A 24,668-nucleotide genomic window follows, 5' to 3' on the forward strand; every position below is an offset into this window, starting at 1 on the left:
ATTCTCACTTTCAATTTTGTGACTGCTATGGTTATAGTCACTGTCCCAGTAACCAGTGTCAGCAGTGAATTAGTTTTTCCAGTTTCTTACAATTTTATACTCTCTAATTAACTTGATTGATTGGGAGCTGATGCAGGCACAGACAGTATACGGGGCTCTTCATGGATTGCAGGTAACTCAAATCCACATGGTTAATGAATTTTGTCACACCTATAATCATTGAAAATGGAAGATATACGATACAAGTTTTCTGGAAATGCGTTTTATGAATAGTGTTCCAATTCTCACCATGATTGTATGGCATGAAATTTGCAGACTTTTAGCCAACTGTGCCATTTCAACTTCACAACCAGGATAATCGAAGTTCACCGGGCACCATGGGTCATCATAGATCGGCCAAGGTTCTCTTATCGTGGGCTTTTAATTGGTGAGAAGCCATTTAGCTGGAAGTTATGCCTGCTTTTCATGTCCGTTGATATGTTAATTAACTGCTTAGGTAGCCTCTTCTGCATGTGGCACCAGATGTCTTATTCTTGAGGTGTAGATTGGATTTGGCAATAACCCCTCTCGTAGACCAGGACCACACAAGGGTCTACATGACTTCTCTTGTTTGTAGAAACCTTGTCGAAGATATGCCACTTGATTTGGCATCCTGCTTGCAAAGAAATTGCAAAACCATGGTTTGTGTTAAGGTTCAAGAGAAAACCCCCAAATGACCAATGGAGAATAAGATAAGAGCAAAATGCCTATTTTAAAGGCATTAATAGACACTGCTACCTTCAAAACATAAAACAAAATCAAATAAGAAAGAAAGAAAATAACTGAAATGCAGCCCTCTGTTTTCACTACAGCTGAACTACTATCCTACTACTTGATTCTGATGGGTCATACAGTCACTACTTGAATCATGCAACTCAGCTGTGAATTGTACGCTTTGATGATAAACATTCTGAATGGTTGATGGAAAATCGTTTTTATCCACCTGTGGATTCAAATCGTATATGGAATTGTAAATTGTCAGATTTTGACAACAGCAGATCTGGTTATCATAGAATAGAGTAACATCCATATTAGAGCATTCCACCACAACAGACAGGTGAGGAGTGGTTTGCTTCCTGCTAGCTTTTTTATATTCTGGTCATATTTATGTTGGGGCCAGATTATTTTGGCTGGCTTCTCACTTGTAGAAGTTTGGATTGCGAATCCATATTGCTTATCGGAAGAGGATTTTGGATTCTGAATCCATATTGCTTATCAGAAAATCTTCTTGCAGTTGTATCATTTCTTTATTTTCTTGAAATAGTATACATTCCACTTGGTATATTTTGTAATACTATCATACCTGTGCCTTGAGGTTTCTGCCTACGCAACCTAGACCTAGATGACCACCTATTGTTAAGAGAAATAACTACTTGAAAAGAAATAAAAATGATTCTACTGTAGATAGGAGGAGAACTTGATGTCAGGTAGGCAGCTGTTTTGGGATTTTCGAAATGCAATGGAAAATAAAATTTTCAAAAAATATAGATTAATTTATAGCCCCATGGATACTTGTTCAGACATTCTTATGGCTATGATTTGTTAGACAGCTCACATACTACCTTGTATATCTTCTTACCTTGTATAGATGATTGTAATATCTTTCCTTTCCTGTTATAGATGAGTGTAATATCTATATATTCAACCCCATTGGGTTGTCTCAAATACATAGAAAAACCTTTTTGGATTCACTGTTTACATGGTATCAGAGCGATACTGATCCAAATCCGGCCACTCCCTGCTGCGTCCCTGCTGCGTCCGGCCTCCCTGCTGCGTCCGGCCACCCCCTGCTGCGTCCGGCGTCCCTGCTGCATCCGGTCACCCCCTGCTGCAAGATCCGGCCTCCCTGCTCCCTGCCCCCTGCTGCGTCAGGCCTCCCTGCTGCTCCAGCCTGCTCCAGATCCAGATCCGATCCACCCCCTGCTGCCCCTGCATGGTTTTCCGGCTCCAGCCTGCTCCAGCCTGCTCCAGATCCTGCGCCCCTGCTCCAGATCTAGCGCACCTGCTCCAGATCCAACGTCCCTGCTCGGTTTTCCTGTTCCAGATCAAGATCTGACGCCCCTGCTCCAGATTCGACGCACCTGCTTGTTTTTCATACTCCAGATCCAGATCCAGAGTTGCCTTTCCAGATCCCGATCAAGGTTGCTGATTGCTTTTCCAGATCCAGAGTTCCTTTGCCAGATCCAGAAACTGCAATTCCTTGGGTATCTCCTGCTGTACGGTACTTCTACGACCTTCTTCTGCTGCAACTTCTTGTCTGCTTTACATTACTTCAGATCAATGGACAAGAACTCATCACGTACAGAGGCCCCACGATGTAGTTTTGATGGTACCAACTACTCTCTGTGGGCCATCCATTTTCAGAACTTTCTCAAGGGTCGTGGTTTGTGGGGACTAATTGATGGATCCGTTCCTCTCCCCACTTCCACAGATGCCGACAAATTAGCTGATTGGGAAATGAACAAAGGAAAGATATTACAATCATCTATACAAGGTAAGAAGATATACAAGGTAGTATGTGAGCTGTCTAACATCCCCCCTCAAACTAATGCTGGTCATCGACAAGTAATAGTTTGCCAACAAGAAAAGAGTGACGTGCAGATGTGAGGGACTTGGTGAGAATGTCAGCAATCTGATCATGGGATACCACATGTGGAAGAGAAATGAGCCCAGACTGAAATTTCTCGCGGATAAAATGACAGTCAACTTCTATATGCTTCGTCCGTTCATGAAAAACCGGGTTAGAGGCAATCTGAATTGCACTGAGATTATCGACATGGAGTGGAGTAGGATTCTGTAGACGAATGCCCAAGTCTGAAAGAAGTCCACGTAACCAGACAGCTCACTACACGCACCGGTGACATCGCCGATACTCGCTTCGTACTTGATTTGGAAAAGGTGCATCGCTTCTTACACTTCGAGAGATGAGAGAAGTGCAGAGAAAAACACGCAGTGGTAGATCTTCGTGTGAGCGCAACCGGCCAATCAACATCCGAATAAGCACGAAGTTCCAGCCGTGGAGGAGAAGAACAGAGATTGATCTAGAGTTCCACGAAGGTACCGTAGGATGCGCAACACAACAGTCATATGAAGAGTCCGAGGGGCATAAGACAAACTGATCGACTTGGAGGCTGACAAAGCGTAAGGCAATAATCAATATCGGGCGAGTCAAGTTAAGTAAACCAGACTCCCAACCAAACGGCGGTATGAGCGGTGCAAGTAGATCACCATCGTCACGGCCATAGTGAGCGTTAAGTTCTAAGGGAGTCTGAACTGTTTCGATTCGTAAATGATGCCAAGGCGAGAAGATCCTTGGTATATTTACGCTGGCCGACCAGGATCCCAGTTGGAACGTGAAAATTCAAGTCCAAGAAAGTATGTGAGATGGCGGAGGTCTTTCGTCTTCAAGGATGATTGCAGAACTTCCTTTAAAGCCGAAATACCAGTAGCATCGCTACCAGTCAAGAGGAGGTCGTCAACATAGACCGAACAATGACAATTCCGCGAGCAATGGGTGCGCAAAAAATAAGGATGGGTCATAACCACTTTGAGTAAAGCCAACACTTGTCTATAACAACATCGTGAAAGCGTTGGAACCATGCCCGAGGTGCCTGTTTGAGGCCATACAGGGCTTTCTTTAGGCGACATACCTTATCGTCAGGGATTAAAGAGCCAGGAGGAGGTTTCAAATATACAGTTTCTTGGAGGTCTCCATGAAGAAATGCATTTTTCACATCCATCTGAGCGAGTGGCCATGAGCGAACAGAAGATATAGCCAGAAGAGTACGAACAGTTTTCATCTTGGCCACGGGAGCAAAAGTCTCATCATAATCAATTCCGTATTCCTGTTTGTATCCTTGAGCGACAAGCCGAGCCTTATATCGATCCAATGATCCATCAGACTTGAGCTTGACAGAATAAATCCATCTGCTACCAATCAGCTGTTGGTCAGCAGGTCGAGTGACAATGTCCCACGTATGATTATCATCCAATGCCGCAAGTTCGTCTGCCATAGCCTTCTTCCAACAATCAAGAGTGGCTGCCTGAGAGTATGAAGTTGGAATAGAAACAGTATCCAGAGTAGCATTCATGGCAGACATAGAGCATATCAAGCGATTATGCGCATGTACACGATCGGAACGTCGTATCGAGGTAGGTTCGGGATCCGCAACAGGTGTATAGTAGGTTCGGGTTGAGTAATAGGTGGTGGATCTCGTACGTGGTCGACGTGAGTAAACCTGCAACGGACGAGGAAGAGTTCTTGAGGCAAACTAAATTTCTGGAAAGGCGGTTAAACCAGGAGGGTTTGGAGTGTGCGGAGGAGGAGGAGATGAATGAAAAGCAATGTGTTCAAGAAAGACAACATTTCGTGAAACCCGAACACGACGAGAAACCGGATCATAACACCGAAAACCCTTCTGAGTTTCCCCAAATCCCAAGTACATACATTTGATTGATTTTGGAGATAGTTTGTTGTCATGTGAAGCCAGTGAACATAACAGATACAACCAAAAACACGAAATGTGGAATATGCAGGAGGTAAGCCGGTGAGAGCAAAGTAGGGAGATTTACTGTTCAGAACCTTGGTTGGCATCCGGTTAATCAAGTAGACAGAATGTAACATTGCTTCCGCCCAGAAAGAACGAGGAACACTCATAGCTGTCATCAGGGTGTTGGCAGTTTCAACAATATGACGATTTTTTCGTTCAGCCACCCCGTTCTGTTGTGGAGTATCAGAACAGGTGGTCTGATGAATAATCCCATGACCTTGAAGAAATGTACGAAAATCTGTTGAGAGATATTCCCCCCCTGAGTCAGAGCGGAGAGTTTGAACTGGAACCCGAAATTGAGTCTCCACCATAGAGTGAAATAACTTGAATTTTTCAAAAACCTGTGACTTCGATTGCAGAAAGTAAATCCAAGTGTAACGTGTGAAATCATCAATGAATATAACATAGTATCGTAACCCAGAGAGAGACATTATTGGTGAAGGTCCCCAGACATCCGTATGCACAAGCTCAAACATAGAAGATGATTTTGTAGTACTTAGGGAGAATGGAACACACTTACTTTTTGAAAGACAACATGAAGAACAAGAATAATCCAAATCATTGTTATTAAGAGAAATATTCCCTAACATGCCAGACGAAATTAACTGAAGTAACCGATCGGAATGTGGATGACCCAAGCGAAAGTGCCATAGTTTCCACAATTTATTTGCTGAAGAAATATCTGATGAAGAAGGAGAAAAGAAACAACGAGCCGGAGTGACAGATGGATCAAAATCCAGCACGTACAGACGACCATGCCGCCTACCCCTCCCAAGCACCTTCCCCGTTGCCAGATCCTGCACAAAACAACAATTGGGAAGAAAAATGACTAAGCAGTTATTGGATGTGAGTTGACCAACTGAAATTAAATTGGAGGAGAGGTTAGGGACATGAAACACATCACGAAGGGTGAACTGGCGATGAGCAGAAGGAGAGAAAGTCAATGATCCAACAGACTGAATAGGTAGTCTAGTGCCATCCGCAGTAGAAATAGCCTGATTGCCGGTGTAGGGACGAATGTTACGAAGATGGGATACAGCACTGGTCATATGATTGGAAGCATCCGAATCGAAGAACCATGTAGAAGATGGGGATATACCTGACAAACCGGCCGCAGAAAGGGCCTGAACGATTTGCTGGATCATCGCAGGAGTCAACGGAGATGAAAGACCTTCAGCGGAAGCAGTAGATGCAGAATCACTAACAGACGGCTCACAAGAAATAGTGGCAGCAGTAGCAGAAAGAGCACGACCACGGCCACGACCACGACTTCCACGTCCACGCCCGAACGAAGATGCATTGGCACGTGTACGGCAGTCCTGAATACCATGACCAGTCCGTCGACAATAAGCGCACCATTCCTTGCATTGAGCGACAACATGACCCACCTTGTTGCACCCGCGACAAGTCAAAGGAGAGGAACCAGAACCACGTGTTGGTGGAGTGGTGGACACAGCAAGCACCATATCAGATGAGCCCGGAGTTGAGGAAGGAAGAGAGAGAACTTTCAGACGTTGTTCCTCAGCCAATAAATCATTAATAACTGAATTCAGTGAAGGAGTAGGGCTACGGTTCAAGAGAGCAGCCCGACAATGCTCAAATTCCGGACGTAGCTTCATAAGGAATTGACGAACTTGCATACTCTCGCGCATAGATTGGAATATTTTAAAGTCATGAGGAAATGGTGGATCCATCATAGCCATCTCTGTCCAAATTGTGACAATTTTAGAGTAAAATAATTGAATACCCATTGGGTTGTCTCAAATACATAGAAAAACCTTTTTGGATTCACTGTTTACATGATTTACCTAAATGGTGTCGCCGATGAACCATCGATTTTGTTGGTGTTAAGCCTTCAGCTAGAAGATCTCTCACCAATCTATCCCAGATGAAAGAGAGGATGAGAGTCACGCGCCAGCCCTCGGAGTAGGGCCAAGGGAAACGCAAGAGCCATCAACACAGTGGACCCTACATGTGGAACATGTGATGTATGGAGGAAGGAGAGATGAGAAATATCCTCTCTCTCTCTCTCTCTCTCTCTCTCTCTCTCTCTCTATTTGCACTGTCTACAAGTGACGCCCAAGGGGGAGATGTCCAAAGCTCTCTCTTTCTCTAGTGCTTCTTTCCCTTTAGGATAGGGTCTGTATATAAGGAGGAACTAGGATTAACGGGAAATACCAACTATGGTACACTACCACCCTATAGTCTTCTATATGCCCCACTACATTGGAAGTTTGTGATCCTGCCTTATCCCATATGCCGAATTGATCCAACCCTTCCACTATCATGGTCATCCACCATTGACTTAATACTTATGCAGATCAAGTGGTGGGCCAGACCAAATCTAAACCATCATATCATCATCATCAAATGGGATCAAAACCATTTTAAGGGATCGTTTGGTTGATGGTAGACGGTGGTGATCAGCAGTAAATGGATGCACATGGACACAAAGGGTTGTTTGGTTGATGGTAAACAATGGTAATTGTAATCAATGTTTTAAATATCAACGATATCGGCCGATATATCCCACGATATATCTTGTATCCCACCATTGCAATATGAAACGCACAAGTAGTGCGATATATCCCACATGTTCGATCTGGTGAGCGTTTTTGTATTTCGATCATTTTATTTTCTATAAATCATGTTAAATTAGTGTCAACTTGTTACAAATCCATGATTTTTCATGTTTTGCATGAAAAATCATGGATTGAGACCTTTGATTTCAAGATTTGGAGATGGGCAGAGTTGCGGAAAATTGAAAAATAAAAAATAAAAATTCCCAATTTCTCGCAAATCATTTGCAATCTATGTCCAAATATCAAATCAAACATGAAACCTAATCTAGTGATTTTTCTTTTGCTTTTGAATGTATCACTTGTGTTTCCATGCATCTTCTTACATTAATAAATTATATGAATAGACATTGAATATAATTGCATCAATTCAGTTAGACAACGCATAGATTAGGACCCCACACAAAGAAAACCTATTATGTGTACTTGTTTTTTTTAATGTTTTGATTTTTAAGTGTGTATTGATGCTTTTTTAACAATCATCGAAGTTTCATTGAAAAATTTAACCAATTTCCCAATGTTTCCCCATGTTTCCAACAATAGCTATACATTACATGATACAACCGATATCTCCCATGCAATAACCGATGTGTATCCGTATCCCAAGAATGCGATATGTAATGCGATAGAGATATTTTGAACATTGATTGTAATAAATATGAAATGAAATGCAACAAAATCATGTGAATTGGATTACTCTCAAAAAGCTGAGAATCAGATGTAAATGCCCAAAATGATTGGATTTTCAAAATTGGGCCCACTTTTATGGCCCATCCGAAGCTCCGAATTTCCTTATTTTTGGCTGAAGTATATATTTCAATGGGCTTATTATAATTATTATGTCAAATGTCTTTAGGAGGAAGAGATTAAGTGGCGTCAAAGATCAAGGGCTTTGTGGCTTAAAGAATGTGATAAGAATACAAACTTCTTTCATGCAATTGCTAGTGCTAGAGCCCGCATGAATAAGATCAAAGTTCTTCACAAAGATGGTGTGAAGTTAGAGGGGAAAGAAAAAATTTGTGGTGCCATAGTGGAGTTCTATAAGGATCTATTGTCTAAAGACACTTTGCGTCGACCCCCGTTAGATGATTTATGCTTCTATAATCTTTTGGCTGAGGTGGCAGATTCTTTGGAGAGTCCTTTCTTAGAGGAAGAAGTTAAGAAAATAGTGGCAGATTTGAGAGGTGATAAAGCCTCGGGTCCCGACGATTTCCCTATAGCGTTCTATCAGAAATTCTGGGAGGTGGTAAGGGGAGATGTGCTTTGTTTTATGAATGAATTCTTTGATAAATGTTTCATTGCGCTAGAATTAGGAGCCACGTTTATAGCCTTGGCTCCCAAAAAGGAAGGTGTTGAAAGTCTTAAAGACTTTCACTCTATCAGTTTGATTGGTGGCCCATACAAGATTTTGGCTAAGGTGTTGGCTTCCAGATTCTGGATGGTGTTGGGAGATGTTATTTCAGCGGCTCAAGGAGCATTTGTGGAGGGTAGACAGATGGTTGATGGGTCCTTGCTAGCGGATGAATGTATTGATTCCTGTAAGAGAAGGGGGGATCAATGAGTAGTTTGCAAACTTGACATCGAAAAAGCATACAATCATGTAGATTGGGATTTTCTAGATTATATGCTGGGGAGGTTGGGTTGTGGGGTAAATGGCGAGGTTGGATCCAATCGTGTGTCAGATCGGCTAAATACTCCATTCTAGTTAATGGCTCGCCAAATGGCTTCTTCCCTGCTTCAAGAAGACTTTGTTAAGGCGACCCGTTGTCTCCTTACCTTTTTGTCTCGGTGATAGAAACCCTTAGCAAAATGATGGTGAGAGGAGAAGAGTTAGGGTTGGTGGAAGGCTTTGAGGTGGATAGGTCAAAATTTGCAGGTTTCACACTTGCAGTATGTAGATGAGTTCAAAGTGCAAAACCTTTGGTCGATTATAGTATCGTTTGAAGCGGTTTCCGATCTGAGGGTGAACATCAGTAAAAGCGAGATTCTCGGAGTTCGGCTCTCTATAGAAGAAACCCAAAATTGTGTGTCGATATTTGATTGTAGCGAGGGGTCCTTCCTGTGTTCATATCTTGGCCTCCCATTATGCTTAAGTAAACCGGCCAGACACATGTGGGGCATAGTGATTAGAGCTGTACACGAGCAGCCTAAGCTCGGTAACTCGCTCGACTCGACTCGGATTGAAACGCTGTTCGAACCGAATCGAGCCATATTTTGGGCGCTTGGAACATTTCCAGTCGAGTTCGAGTTGGACGTAGCTCAACTCAGCATTAAGCTCGACTCGGCTCGACTCTAAGTTATATATAAAGTTTTTTTAAAAAACCTTACCCAGTCGCCCGACCCTACCCGTACGCCCAAACCAGCAAGCCCTACCCGTTCTCCCTCCATTTCGCCCGAATCGCCCCAAATCACCCCATTTCTCCTTCCAAATCGCCCAAATCGACCTTCCGTCCGGCTACATTTCATTCGTCTGGCGTTTGTCTGGCGGCATCTCGTTCATCCAGCGTTTGTTCGACGGCATTTCGTTCGAAAGTGAGTCCTATCCTCTGACCTCCACTCTCTCCATTTTTTCTGACCATCAAAGTAGTGGAACCCATCCGACCAGCGACCACTGGCTGGACAGACCTGTTGAATGTATATTAAGTCCGACCAGTTCCGACTAACGACCACTAGCTCGAAGACTCGAACTCGAACTCGACTCGAAAACTCGGCTTGAACTCGGCCAAACCGAGCACAAGCTGTTGTTCCGAGCTCGAAGGCCGAGCCGAGCCGAGCCGAGCACGAGCTAAGACTTGAGCAATCCGAGTCGAGCACGAGCTGGGCAAAGCTCGACTCGGCTTGACTCGTGTACACCTCTAATAGTGATCGAGAGATGTGAGAGGAAGATGTTTAAATGCAAATCGAAATATTTATCTACAGGCAGAAGATTGACTTGGATCCAAGCGTCTATGTCTAACCTTCCAGTTTGTGTCATGTCTCTTTTTAAATGTCTTAAGGAAGTCTTTAAAAAGTTGAAAAAACTAAGGAGGGATTTCTTTTGGAAAGGATCAGAAGTGTATCACAAGTTTCACCTTATGAGATGGGAAGATGTGTGCAAACCATGGAACCAAGGAGGAGCAGGTATGAGAAAGTTAGAAGAGATGAATCTGGCATTGCTAGGGAAATGCGTATGGAGGTTTGGGGTGGAGAGGGGAGTTAGGTGGAGGAGATTGCTAGAAAAGAAATGCGGGATTGACGAATCCGGGTGGTGGACCAAATCTTCTTCGTTGTATCGTGCTTCTTACTTATGGAAGTCGGTGGCATCTTTAAAGCAAAAAAGTTTGGGAAGGGATAGGCTTCGAATTGGGGAATGGGGAAAATATTCGTTTTTGGGAAGACAGATGTCTAGGTGACAATATTTTGAGAGATTCCTTTCCTAGATTAGTGGGGATAGCTAAGGAAGCAAACATGAAGGTCATAGTTGTTTCTCGTGGAGGGGTCAAGAAGCAATTTGGGCTTCCTAGAAGGAATTTGGGTGAAGAAGAAATTCAAGAATTCACTTCTCTTATCCTTTATTTGGAGAAGGCTTCTCTGGTTGCTTCAAGAACGGATTCTCTAAGATGGTTAAAAGACAAGTCCGGAAATTTTTTGGTTAAATCTTTGTATCAGTTTATAACTGAAGATGGGGATATTGAAGGGCTTGCGTCGACAACATTTGTTTGGTAGTACGGTGCTCCGTTGAAGGTAGTAGTTTTTGGGTGGTTAGTCGGTTTGAACAAGGTGCTTACTATTGATAATATTTCAAAGAGGAATATGATTCTTCCAAATGCTTGCTCGCTTTGTTTGTGAGATGCGGAATCAGTAAATCATATGTTTCTTCATTGTTCTTTCGCTAGAGAGGTGTGGGATTCCTTATTCCATCTCTTCAGGGTTATACAGGTGATTCCGAGCTCAATTGATGGGGTGAGTCGGGAAATCAGAGAAGAAGATCTGGAGGCTTAGTGGGCTAGCAGTTTTGTGGGCACTTTGGTTAGAAAGAAATAGTCCAGTGTTCAAGAACAAGAGCGGCTCAGTGAAAAATGTTTTTAGGAGGGTTAAATCTCTAGTTGTAGAATGGACTTTTGGCTTTAGCTAGCTCTTCTTCTTTCCCATTGGGCTGGTAGTAATTGGCCTTTTTGGGTTTTTTTTTTTTCTTTTTTTTTCTTTTTTCTTTTATATATATTGGCTTTGGCCTTTTAATGAAATTATCATCTTAAAAAAAAAATGTCACATATACCAATTTGGGGTATTAAAATTGAGCTACTTATGCATTCCCATTAGAGGCATCCAAACACAATTTTTTATTCTAGTGTATTCTAATTAGGGTCATCCAAACACAATAGAGGTGATGCAGGACATGAAAATTAAATATGATATGTGAGATTTCAGGCTTAAGATCACGTTAGTTCAGAAACAATTACACAAATTCCATATCCCACATGAAAGTCTAAACATTCAATTAAGGGGAATCTATGCGGGTCTAGGCTTACACATGATAGGGCTGGATCAATAAAAATTATGAACCAAACAATACTCAAAGATAAGAAATAATCATCCACGCATACATAGTAATTAGTCCATAATCCAAGGGATTCAGAAAATTGGGTAAGAAAATTGGCAAATAACTTAGGGCAAACGTAATTTAGGGCTAGGATTCATGAAAAACGACTATGAGAGAATAAAAGAGGATAAAAACCTGAGCCAAAAGACGATCCCGCGTGTGGACAACAACAATGGCCAGACGGACGTGCGTGTGATCCCGACCGCAATTGTGTGGGGCCCACTATTCAGAAAAAGGCCACCTTGGCCCTAGTCGGCCATGGATGGTCTCCAAAACCTCCAAATCTCAGCTCGATCCAATGTACGGTTTGTGCATGGTGCTCCGCCGAAGTTTCAGCTCGCCTGCGGGCCGAAATCTGGAAACCTGCTGTAATGAAGAAATCTGATGCAACAAAAGAATGAATTCGAAGTACGGATGGTGGGGAAAGATAGAAAAAAAAATGATGGAGGATGGGGGTGAATCGGGATCGATGTTGCTTCGCACCACGTTAGTTAGCCCTTCGAAAAGGGAGGGCTTCACACCCACTTTTGAATTCTTCTACAACTCACGCAGAGAGTAGAAAAATAAAGCAGGAATTTTTTTATTAACTTCAATGACTCAAAAGAACTTTATAGGGAAAATCCTATACCCCAAAACTCGCACCATGTGCGCAACCTATTACTTGGTGATGAAGTAAACTAAATAAAAACCAAACAGAGAAATCTAAAGCGTTCACAATGTTCTAAATAATAACAATAAACAAAACCTAAAATATGAAATCAATCGGACTAGTGGGCCACGATCATGAGATCCCATGATGGGCTTTTCTTGACTATCGGGCCCACTTTTCTGAACCAAAACTTGTCTTCTAGCTAGGAGGTCCTCCCTGGACGTCGTCATCGAGCCAGATCGATGGTGGGGTCCTCCTTCTGCGTACGTACATGCGTAGGGGTGGTGGTGTGCGGGCATGCATGTGCACGATGTCCTCATCAAGAGGACTCCAATTTGCATCGATTCCATTTTACCATGTCATTTGGATTCCAGTGTATTCCAATTACAAGCATCCATATGAGCCCTAACGGTTAAAACAAAAGTTTAATGGTTGAAAACATTTGGAAAACCTTTTCGAGTGATGGGCCTAGCAGGAAAACTACTTGATGAACATCTAATCCCCAAGATGTAAGCTATCAGAAAGTTCCTAGGAAACTAATGGACCCCTTGTTGGCCCATGTGAGTCTCAATGGACCATGTGATGACCTCGTAAACGAGCCAAAGCACCTATAATCAAGACCTTGATTCCTCACTCATCCTCAGGTATAAGGATTAATCAATGACAGTACATCCTCTAGTTGATCCTAGTCCATGCATGATGGTTCTCTTGGTCAAGAGACTTGACCTCGATCCATTAATGCATGTGCCCAACAAATCCAAACTAGGAGCCTATATCCCTGGTACACTCACACTCCTATGGGGGGTAAGGCAAAGGCACACCGACTTGTCATCATGCCCGATGGTTGAAACTTTTCATCTGGACTCATCGTTAGTCCCCTAACGCCCTAACATAGGATGACCACATGCAAAGTAATAACCACAAGTTTATCCTATAACCTACTAGGTGGCCATTGTATAACCAGCTACTGAGATTCATGGCCCTTGGTTTATGACCATTGTATCCACTATCAAGTTTCCAAGGACAACCAAAGGACTCCCTTTCTTTTAACCCATGTTTATGTATGTTCATGATAATCCCACATATTAAATGGCATAATCACATGTCCATCTAGGACCATGGTCATCATGATCTACGGTCAAGATCATCAATATCACTAGATACCAGTCATGTCATCAATGGATAAGATTCGCATTGGTTTTTCAGGGCATAACTCCAACAACAGCTAGTTGGCAAACCTTTTCCAATCAATCACAAGACTTCCTGCTTCGAATATAGTGAAATAGGAATCATAAAGTTGACCCCTAATAAGACATGGATACGATGGTGGTGGTGGTGGTGATGATGATCATAAGAGGAGAATTCACTTTTAATTATGCTTGGTACCAATGCATCATCTACTCTACAAGCCCCGATAAAGATGGGGATTGGCCATTGATGTCATCAAACTTAAGGCAAACAATCATGGGAATCAACCAACAACTAAAATCTGGGACAAACTATGATCACAGCAGTGTTCGAAATATCGATACTATCGGCCGATATTATCGGTATCGCACCACTGCGAGACGATACACCCCCGATAACCACCGGAAGATACCAAAAAATTCAAAATCTCAATAACGGCCGATATGTCGTCGATATCGCACGATATATCGACGATATGGCGAGATTTCCTCTCCATTATCGTCGGAGACAAATGCACGGACAGAAAATTGGATCCGGCTTGTGGAAAATTTAAAAAAAAAATTGAATTAGAAAAAAAAAGAAGAAGAAATCGGAGCGTACCTGGCTGGAGGTGGGCCACTCGACAGGTAAGTAGGATTTTCTGCAAATTTTCTTCAACTTCCCCCTTTCTTGGAGATTCCGGCGAGGAATCAGGCCGTGGTCGACATTTCCGGGTCACAGGAGAGAAATCTATCAACGTCCGAAGAAATCCAAGCGAAATCCGGAGAAATCCTCTCCGAAATGTCGAGAAATCATCGTGAGATCTGAAATTTCCTGGATTTGGGCGAGATTTTAGGGTTCCGGAAGGCCGGAACTCTCTCTGCGTCGAAAAACAAGAGCGTCCGAGCGCTCTTTAAGTGATTTTGGGTTGGGTAGTGTACCGCACACCACCGAGTGTTGACGTCATCAAGTGTTGTGGGTCCCATTATAAGGCATGCGTTATATCCAAACCGTTCTTCCATTTCGCGAGCTCGTTGTAAGGCTTGAGACGAAAAATAAGACAGATCCAGATAACAAGTGGACCACACTGCAAACAACAGACAATAGTGGGAGATTGAACGTCTACCATTGAAACCCTTTTGAGGTCAGAGAAGTTTTGGATAAATATGATATTTATTTTTCCTCTTCATCCAGCTCTGTGTGACCTCGTCAACAGATTGAATGGAAAATAAAAGTCATGGTGGGCCCTACGAATGTTTTAACAGTGAGAATCACTGTCCAACTGCTATTTGTGGTGTGGTCCACTTGAGCTTTGGATATTAATTATTTTTTGGCTCATGATCTAAAATAATCTCTCCAAATGGTTGAACGGTGTGGATATAATAAATATATTATTGTGGGGCCATATAACATTAAATCTGGTCCAAAAGGAAGCGGATTGGCTGGTGTACCACACGAGGACGCGGATTGCATACTACCCCCGCCCGTCCCTAGCTCCGAATGGGCAGGTCTGTGGTCGGGCCCACCGTGATGTATCTGTACATCCAAACCGTCAATCCCTTTTCTCATATTATTTTAAGGTATGAGTACGAAAATGAGGCATATCCAACACTCAAGTGGACCACACCAAATAATAAGCTTGCATTAAAATGCACTAAGCATTAAATGTCAGTGGGATTAAATGCAAGAGTCATTTTGTAGGGCCCACCATAACGTTTATTTTCCATCCAATCTGTTCATAAAGTCACAAAGACATGAATTAAGAGGAAAAACAAATTTTATATTGATCCAAAATTTCCGTGAACCCCTAAAGGGTTTCAATGGCAGACATTTAATCCCCCCATTACTTTTTTCAGTGCGGTCCACTTGATCGTTAGATCTATCTTATTTTTCATCTCAAGTGGACTATACTCAAGGAAACAATGGTAGTTGAACACAGTACCATTAAAAACTTTTTAGGGTGCACCTTGATTTTCCCTATATTTTATTAGGCACTTAATTTATTGATAACTTCACATAAGTTTGAATGAAGATAAAAAACAATTATCAGCTTGATCTAACCTTTTGTGGCCCACTAATGGTCAATCATCATTGTTTCCTATGGTATGGTCCACTTGATTATTGGATCTGCTTCATTTTTTTTTGAATAATGTCCTAAAATGATATGAAAAAACGGATGGATGGGGTGGATACTGAATATAGTTGTCATAGTTCAATCGCACAGCGCATATCTTAGTACAATATACAAAGGAAACCTATTATGTCCATTTCTTTTTTGAGATTTTATGATTTAAAAGTGTGTATTAGGGTCTTTTTAAATAATCCCTGAAGTTTCATTGAAAAAATCAACAATTATCTTAATGTTTCCCCATGTTTCCCAAAAGTGCGATAAATTATGCGATACAAACGATATATCCCATGCGATAACCGATACGTATTTGTATCCCAAGGGTGCGATACATTGTGCGATACCGATATTTCGAACACTGGATCACAGTATGAGTAGCCATCGTTTTGTATTGCAATTGAGCTTGAATCGCCATATACAGTCATGATCAGAGCTAGGGTTGGCCATTACATGTTATCTTTTATATTCCGACTTTTTTTAGCTCATTTAATTGTCTAAGATAAGTCATGGCAAGGCAGATGCAATTTCGATCAACATCCTAACCTAATATAGTTTATTAAGTGATTTTTTAGATGTATGTTATTATGGGGGGAGAATATCTGGTGTTTCCTGTTTGATTGGTTTAAGCATTGCTGCTTTGTCTACTCTAGTATTTATTTCGAGTCTCAACACATCCTTTAAACATTGCTTCTTCATTCCTATATTGAAATATAGGGATGGCACCATTAAGAGTTAAAAGTTAGTGTAGTGACAAATTTAGATACATGAAAGAAACTTACAAAGCCCAACATTTCAATTGATATTCATGTTAACACCATCTCTTTCTTTTCGGTAAATCATGTTGAGTGTTTGAACCGGAGCTGCATCACTGCCATTATCCCAAGGAATTGATTCACTGAGTGATAGACCTAAGGTAGAAGTGTCAATTGGGCTGAAACAATGAAATCTAATCCTCCTTTTACTGTGACCTCCAGACATCCACTCACCTCATCCGCTTAGATGCCAAAATATATCGAAGTAGGGCATCTCTCCTGATTTTCAGATAAACTCTTTAGAAGTGATATCTTTATACATTCACAAATTGCTTTTGCTTTTGACAGAATTCCAAGATAGTCTCAAGTCTGTAAGGACTGGTTTCTATTTTCGTTCCCCCCCCCCAATTAATCATTATGGTTGTAACTGTTAGACAGGAAACATGCCTTGTATAGCTAATTTCCATGTATAGATAGATGATTCTGTTTTTATCATTTACCTTGTATAGATGATTGTAGATCTTTATATATTCAACCCTTTAAGGTTATCTCAAATACAAGAAACCAAAGGAGGTTTGTCTTCTCTTTGTTTATAGTAACTGGCTTTGCGCTTTGCTTGTCTTTGCTTTCGCATGGCATTGGGTGGCCAGTTTTTTTTGGAAATGTAAATGTTGTCCTCTTTATCCTTTAATCATCCGATGTTATTTATGCCTCAACATTGCAATTTGTTTTGCCAATATTCATGCTACTGTTCTGACAGTATTGTCTTTGGGGGAGAGGGATGCGTTTATTTCAAGGTTTTCAGTGGCCTTTCATCTTGTCTTTTCTCTTTCCTATAAAGACCATTCCTTGAATTATTGGGGCTCTTTTGGGCCCTGTTAAGACTAATGTGTTTTCCTAAGTATGTCACTAGGCAGCAGGCGCCTGCACAATTCATACACGAGATGGAAGTAGGTTGGAGATAATTTCATCCAATCTATGAATTGGTGGAAAACGCAGGCAGAATAATGGGTCAGACACCTGTGTTTCTGTGTCTAATCAAACACTCGTCTTTCACTAGGGGTGGAACAGAGCCACTAAGAAGTAAGCTTGGGGAGTTACGAAGGAAGCTTCGGGTACATATTGGTCATGGGTTCAAAGCAGGAGTTGAACTCTACAATGGAATCTCCCACTGTTCCTTTGTAGCTCAGTCATAGAGAAATTTTTTTTTTAACAGACTGGCTGTAGGTTCAAATCCTACTTGGGGATGGATTCCTGAAATAAGATGATGGGGCAGCATATGGATTGAGTCACAGCCAAACAAGCTCTTCACATTTGATTCACTATTTATAGTTTACAACATTTTTTGAGGGTTCAAATTTTACTAGGAAATGAATTTGTGAATGCATGGTAAATTCATCAACGCTATGCAGTACTTCAATAAAATTTATTAACCTTTCTCATTCAAGCATATCTCTATCTTTATGCATTTGAACTTTTGATGTCTGCCTCATTATTAATACGCTTAATATGCTAGGATAGACCTAACCTAGCTCACTGCCATAATGTAAAGAAAGTGATCTTTTTCATCTGATAAAATTGAGACTAGAGAGCAGATGATTGTGGCTCTCAGAAAGCATGGAATACTACTTGAGAAATCTTCCAAAACTGTCCCTTTTCATGGCTCTGCATTTGCTCTTGCCAATAAAGAACCAAATAGCATCTTAATGCATGTCAAAGTTTTATATTTGTTACTTACAAAGGACTGCAATGCAGATACTTCTCGACATTATCAGCCTTTGCCGATGATAAAGAATGTCATTGATGCTATGGCCTATACAAAGTTGGTATGTAATGCTTCTCCATGATGAGTGGTCTGACCTGATTTTTGCATCAAGTGTGTTCTACATTTTCCAATCCAGTCACACATGCACTTTTGGATCAGATTTGCAGTTCTACATTGTTTTCTATGATGTGGGCCACATGGTGAGTGGAGTGGCCAGATTTTTGCATCTTGCTCTTCATTGTGGGACTAGTCTTTTGGACCAGTTGGATTTCACACACACGTCATGTAGCTGATTTTGTGCTAGTTGGTTGATAGTCTTACAGTCCAACTAGCACCAAAACGTCAACGTGTCAAGTGTGTACAAAATCCAACTTGTCCAAAAATTTGGCCTAACATGAAGAAATCAAGTGCAAAAATCAGGCCAATCTGCTCATCAATTGGGCCGCACCATAGAAAGAATACAAAACAGTTGAGCTGGCCAAAGTACATGTGGCTCTCCTGATGAGTAAATGGTGTTATTTTGTGGTTGGTGATCTTCATGGTGGGGCTAACCTGTTTGTTGGGTTGTATGTCATACTCACATAATATGTAGGCATATAGGTGCTAGTCGGACAATAAAACCTTGTCTAACTAGTGTGTGAGATCTCCTCTGTATGTGTGTGCGTGGGTGGTAACTTCTCTAATGGGCCTGTTTGATTGGCCGTAATTACAGGTAGTCAAATGTAAAAAAGTAATAATTATTTACTTCTGCATTTTCTGGAAATGTACGACATCTGAAACAAGTCTGACGTTGGGTACCGTGCCACGTGGCCGAACTTTGTGGGCCCTACCATAATGTATATGTTTCATCCATGCCTTCCATTCATTTTTGTCAGATCATTTTAGGGCATGAGCCCAAAAATGGGGCAGATCCAAAGCTTAAGTGGCCTACAATGGGAATAATGACATCCTCCGTTAAGTCCACTGTTTTTTGTGGTGTGGTCCACTTGAGCTTTGGATCTACCTCAGTTTTGAACTCCATCCACTAAAATGATTTGAAAAATGAATGAGTGGTGTGGATATAACATATACATCATGGTGGGGCCCACAAATTTTTGGCTTGGAAGGATGTTGAAATTTGTCTGATTTTCGAGGTGGAAATTCCGCCTCTTCCAAACACCCAGCAAAAGTTATCATTGTGCTTTTTCCACCGATTACCTTTATTTACTGACTATCAAACATGCCCCGATATCATTGCTAATTTTAATGAAATTCCAAAGATAATTAAGAAAATGCTTGTTCATATGATTTTATCTGCAGAAACTTGCATTTAATCAATCAATGTACTTGTGCAAGCAGAACAGATGCCAAGAAAAATGCCAATTTTGCAGAAATATAGGGAAACCGTGACACTTCCTCTAATTCATTTAACAGTTCACATGCAATCAAACAATGTTTAGGAAATCACAAGTAATGATTTTTATCCACAGAAAACTGCTTGGATTGATAAATATATTGATTTTCAATTGCTTCTGCAGGAGTTATTCCTATGAAATTATCAAACAAGCAAACCAGAAATGTAAACTTTCGCCAAGATTTCTGTAATAAGTTCAAAAGCTCCATGTGAAATTATATGATAAATAAGGAAATGCATCTTCCAGAAATTATGTCAATGCAACATTGCATTACCAGTAAACCGATTTTCAGGCAGTGCAGATAATTCCTTTGGAGTTGAAGTTTAAACTTAACACCAAGGTTTCTCTAAAATTTTGACAATTTCACATGAAATTCCAATTATAGCTAAGAAAACGGTCTTCTAATGGCTCTATTCACAGAAATTCCAGAGCTAATGTGTATCTACGACTGATATTCCTCATAACTGGACCATGGTCTTGAATTTTGAGCACCAAATCATAAGAATTTGAAGTTCTTTCTCCGTTGGCCAGTCATGATTCATGAATGCTTGACATCTGCATTGTGCAAAGTCTGTTTATAGTGATTTCCCAGTTCCTGTCAATACTAGCCTCATTTGTTTTCCTTTTTCAGTGGTAAAATTTTAGCAATATTGACATGAATGCATATATCTTGTTCAATATCATACAGAATGTTCTACATTGGCATATCGTAGATACAGAGTCTTTTCCATTGGAGATACCCTCATATCCAAAACTGTGGAATGGTGCTTATTCTGTTTCAGAACGCTATACAACTGCAGATGCAATTGAAATTGTACAGTAAGATCTTTGTGCCTTTGGTTTAAATTTGCATTTTGTCCCTTATTGGTGCACCCTGGTAAGATGCTTGATCATGAATTTTGCAGGTATGCACAGAAACGAGGGATTAATGTACTGGCCGAGATTGATGTACCAGGGCATGCTCTCTCATGGTAGTTTTTATCTAAGCATCATTCTACTGTTTATTGTGCAAGGAAAGTAGAATAATTAGGCAAGCAGCCTAGGATGATCAATCAAAATTTTCAAGTCGTGAACAAATCATCAAATCTCCGTTAAAGTTGTTTATGTTAGGAGTCTAGACGTTACAACGAGGACTCCTTTTCACATTTTTCTGTTGTACATTATACGGCCGATTACCCTGATCATTATCAGTCACCATTTTACATAGGAAGATTCATCATCATCTAAGCCTTCTCCCAACTAATTGGGATCGGCTACATGAATCCAGTTACGCTTCATGCTGGCTGCCAACCTGACATAACCCTCTTTTATCCAGGCTTAGGACCGGCAACGAGAGCACAAAACTCCCACAAGAGGCATGTAATAGTCTATTATATTGGTCTAATAGAAGATTATGAATCTTATTATTGTTTTTAATACCCCAAACCAGTTCCCCTTCTTCATGGTGATGGGAATCACTCAACAAAGGCAACCATTAAATCTTTCCCTCTGCTTCGTTGGTCAAGTGAAATGTAATACATCCGTCTTAACAAGTTGGACTCATCAGAAAGTTATTGTAGTTGAAAGCAATGGAGATAATTTTGAATATGTAACAAAACTGCTTTGTAGTTGTGACTTTCAATTCTTTAAAGAGAAGCAGTTGAACTTTGACAATCATTGATTGCATGAAACTAATGAAATTATTATTATTATTATTATTATATTTTATTTTTTTTGTAGGGGTATTGGCTATCCTTCTCTGTGGCCATCCTTGGATTGTCAGCAGCCACTTGATGTCAGTAATGAGTTTACGTTCAAAGTAATAGATGGAATTCTTTCAGGTGATATTCTATTTCCAACTGGATGTTTGTTTCAGTTATATGACTCTGAAGTGTTATCAAATGTGAACGGGCTATTATATAGCTCATTCTTAGGCCCATTTAGGTTTGGCATATAGTGGGTATTTTTTGCTTTTGTTATTAATGGTATTCTTGTAAATACTGAAAATTATTTTAATAGACTGAGAGGTGTGGGGATGTGTGATGCAGGACACATGATTTAATGCTAGCATGCAACGTGGAGATTATGAAAGAGTCCATAAAGTAATTCAATTAACAAAAGATGCCAACCTACCAGTTTATTAAGAATAAACAATAGGAAATAAAATCTTATTTAACCTAAATCACATGCCCACATGCTAAGAAATCACATAAATCAATTAAAACTAAGACCGATAGAAGGATAGAACTTCCAATTTAGCATAGGCACGTTCCACACTCAATAGACAGATTTGTAGGTTTTACGATTAGGGTTAGGAAAGGGAAAAATCTGAAATTAGGAAAATTAGAGTTCATGGGAATTGGGGATTTTGGAACTAGGGTTTTTAAAAATCGGGAAAATTAAGAAATTGAAGATCTAGGGTTTATAAGGTTGTAATGGGAAGGAAAAGAGAAAGATAAGAGAATAAGAAGAATACATTTCAAAGAAGAAAGAGGAAAGATGTAAGAAGAAGAATACCTTTCGAAGAAGAGGAAGACGAAGGATGTACCTTGGGGAATCCACCATCAAAAAAGTTTGTACCCTTCCACAATTCAATTGGAAGTGAGGTTTTTTTTTTTTTTCAAAAAACTCTAGAAAACAATGAGGAAAATTCCTTCACACAAGAGCTTTTTTTTTTTTTCCTTCTCAAATCTCCACTAGGGTTGGAACTGCACCCTCCCTATGCTTTTATAATTAAACATTCAAAATTAAAATACAACAAAATTACAACCATGCCACTCACTTAAGTAAAGTGGCCTATCATCCAAAATAAGAAAACTAAAACATATATTATCAATCTTAACCATCAAATAACTACTAAAAATAACAAAAAATATAAAGAAAGCAAGATCAGAGTCCAAGGGGCCCAGATCTAAAAGATATGGTAGCCTAATGGCCTGATCGACAAGATCCAGCGGTCGGATTGACACGAAATAGAAATTACATGACTAAAATGATCTCCTAAGCAGCCCACATGCATTATCCCAAGGTGGGGTCTTCCTGATGCACGTCCAATGGATGTGGGGTCTTCAAAATGACCCAGCGGGCCCCATCTAGAACTCAGTACCTATCTACAAAGAAAGTTGCGCTGATGTGAGTGGTCGTCTCTGTCTCTGGTACATCCGAGTAGGTCCTCTGATGTCCCCATCAGATATTTTGATGCAAGTTGGGCCAGTTATCCATCCGATAGGCAATTTATATATGTACGTGGTAATCTTTTTACATGGAAGAGTAAGAAGCAAAGTGTTGCCACATGTTCAAGTGCTAAGGCAAAATGCAAAGCACTGGCTCATGCAACGTATGAGCTTATTTGGCTAAAAACATTGATGGGTGAACTTGGATTTATAGTTGAGATTCGCATGAAGCTGGACTGTAATCATCAAGCTGCCTCTCATATTACCAGCAACCCTGTCTATTATGAAAGGACCAAGCACATTGAAGTTGATTGCCACTTCATCTGGGAGGAGGTTGTAGTTGAGGAAATTGGCGTGCAACTTGTCGTCCCAAGAGCCTGATAGTTATATTTATGAAAACTCTGTCTCGTACTCAACTGGATTGTCTCTTTATCAAGTTGGGCATTTATGACTTGAGGGGGAGTATTATCGAATATGAATGAGGGCTGTTATATGGCTCATTGTTAGGCCCATCTAGGTTTAGGATGTAATGAGTAATTTTGCTTTTGTTATTGATGGCATTCTTGTAAATATTGAAAATTATGTTAATAGACTTAAGAGATGTGGGGACGTGTGAACCCTAATCCTCATTCTCTCTCTCATTCTCTCTCCTTTCTTCTCTTTTTCTTCATTTTTTTTTTCTTCTCTTTCCTACTTTCTCAATCTGTCCTCATGAAGCATGATTATATAGAGAACGTTTTGATTGTTAATTACTAATGGTCATTATATTTCCTTAAACTTTTCATGTTCAGATTTCAGCAAGGTATTCAAGTTCAGATTTGTCCACTTGGGAGGTGATGAGGTTGACACAAGTAAGTCCGAAGCATGCAATTATGCATTTACCTTTAGTTGCGATTCTTCTTACTAAAATAATTATTAACTATATATGCAATCCTCTCTTCCTGTAGATGTTTCTATTTTTGTCATTTATATATCATTTCGTTGAAAATATTTATTCACACAATGTCATTCATGTTCACCTGGTCAAATTATCCAAAGAACATGCCATTAGCTATGTACTCGATATACTATCTATGATGATGCTTTGAGAAGAATGGGCATTATGCATGTTACAATCTGTAAATAAAATGCTCTGTGTTATTAATTTTTTTCATGCACATCTAAAATGCAATTCGGATGAGTGAAATGGTTTTAATAATAGAGATGTGGGGAATTTTTTCTCGAGGCACCATGGCATGCTTTTAGATGTCGGTTGCAAGCCCAGTTTCAAGATCTATCTTGACACGACTGTCATGATATTATACCTTTCTTCTTTTATTTTATCGTCAGTGTTTTTCCCCCGTCTTAGCCTTTATTGCAACACCAACTGCCCAAACAATGCTTACAACCAGGCCTTTTCAAATATGAAGGGGAGCTTATGGATCCGGATGATGGTACATTGAAAAGTGGAAATGGACCTTAGGAGAATTGTTCACTACACGAGCAAATGGAATTACTTTCTTGTACTTACCACTTTCTGGGACAGTCAATCTGCAATTGCTTATTGACCTCTCAGAAGTCAATTTGCCATAAAAGGGATACCTTGACATTTACATGTGATACTAGTATGATGTGATATTACATGTGCAATAAAAATAGTTAATGGTGAATTTAAGAAACAAGTGCTTATAAACCAGAGGTCAGGACAATTAGATCAATCTGAATGTTTAACAATAAGCTATCTAAAATGTGTCTAACGACCTGGACAGTTTGATTGTGTTAATGCATTCCACAAGTTAAATTTCCAAGTGTCAAAGTATCAAATATAACATTCTGCCGAAGTATTGAACTCCTTAGTGATGACATATGGAATATATAATTTTGGAGAATTCTCCTTTTTTTTTGTAGCCCTAAAAGGTCTTATTTATAGAGATA

At 40.4% G+C, this 24,668-nt stretch overlaps 2 protein-coding genes across 2 annotated transcripts in view; one reads left to right on the forward strand and one right to left on the reverse strand.

Annotated features, from left to right (window-relative positions):
• The window catches only part of LOC131240268 (beta-hexosaminidase 3-like), a 48,877-nt gene that overhangs the window by 7,163 nt on the left and 17,046 nt on the right, over nucleotides 1–24,668 (forward strand). The window contains exons 3-9 of the mRNA XM_058238391.1: nucleotides 137–172; nucleotides 316–427; nucleotides 18,199–18,269; nucleotides 20,291–20,421; nucleotides 20,508–20,573; nucleotides 21,322–21,422; nucleotides 23,546–23,605. Coding sequence (XP_058094374.1) covers nucleotides 137–172; nucleotides 316–427; nucleotides 18,199–18,269; nucleotides 20,291–20,421; nucleotides 20,508–20,573; nucleotides 21,322–21,422; nucleotides 23,546–23,605 — 577 coding nt within the window. The remainder of the gene's footprint in view (nucleotides 1–136; nucleotides 173–315; nucleotides 428–18,198; nucleotides 18,270–20,290; nucleotides 20,422–20,507; nucleotides 20,574–21,321; nucleotides 21,423–23,545; nucleotides 23,606–24,668) is intronic.
• LOC131240270 (uncharacterized) lies at nucleotides 5,283–6,298 on the reverse strand. Its single transcript, XM_058238392.1, has 2 exons — nucleotides 5,689–6,298; nucleotides 5,283–5,386 (listed from the first exon to the last, which is right to left on the reverse strand). Exons 1-2 carry the CDS (start codon nucleotides 6,290–6,292, stop codon nucleotides 5,352–5,354), a joined length of 639 nt encoding a protein of 212 aa, XP_058094375.1. The 5' UTR covers nucleotides 6,293–6,298; the 3' UTR covers nucleotides 5,283–5,351.

This window comes from Magnolia sinica, chromosome 3, assembly GCF_029962835.1.
Source record: "Magnolia sinica isolate HGM2019 chromosome 3, MsV1, whole genome shotgun sequence".
NCBI lineage: Eukaryota > Viridiplantae > Streptophyta > Magnoliopsida > Magnoliales > Magnoliaceae > Magnolia > Magnolia sinica.

Bases quoted from the DNA above. Each gene is read 5' to 3' on its own strand.
- LOC131240270 (XM_058238392.1), bottom strand. From the start codon at position 6,292: ATGGCTATGATGGATCCACCATTTCCTCATGACTTTAAAATATTCCAA. The intron at 5,387-5,688 runs GTATATCCCCAT...TGTTTTGTGCAG, and splicing joins TTCTGCGGCCGGTTTGTCAG to GATCTGGCAACGGGGAAGGT.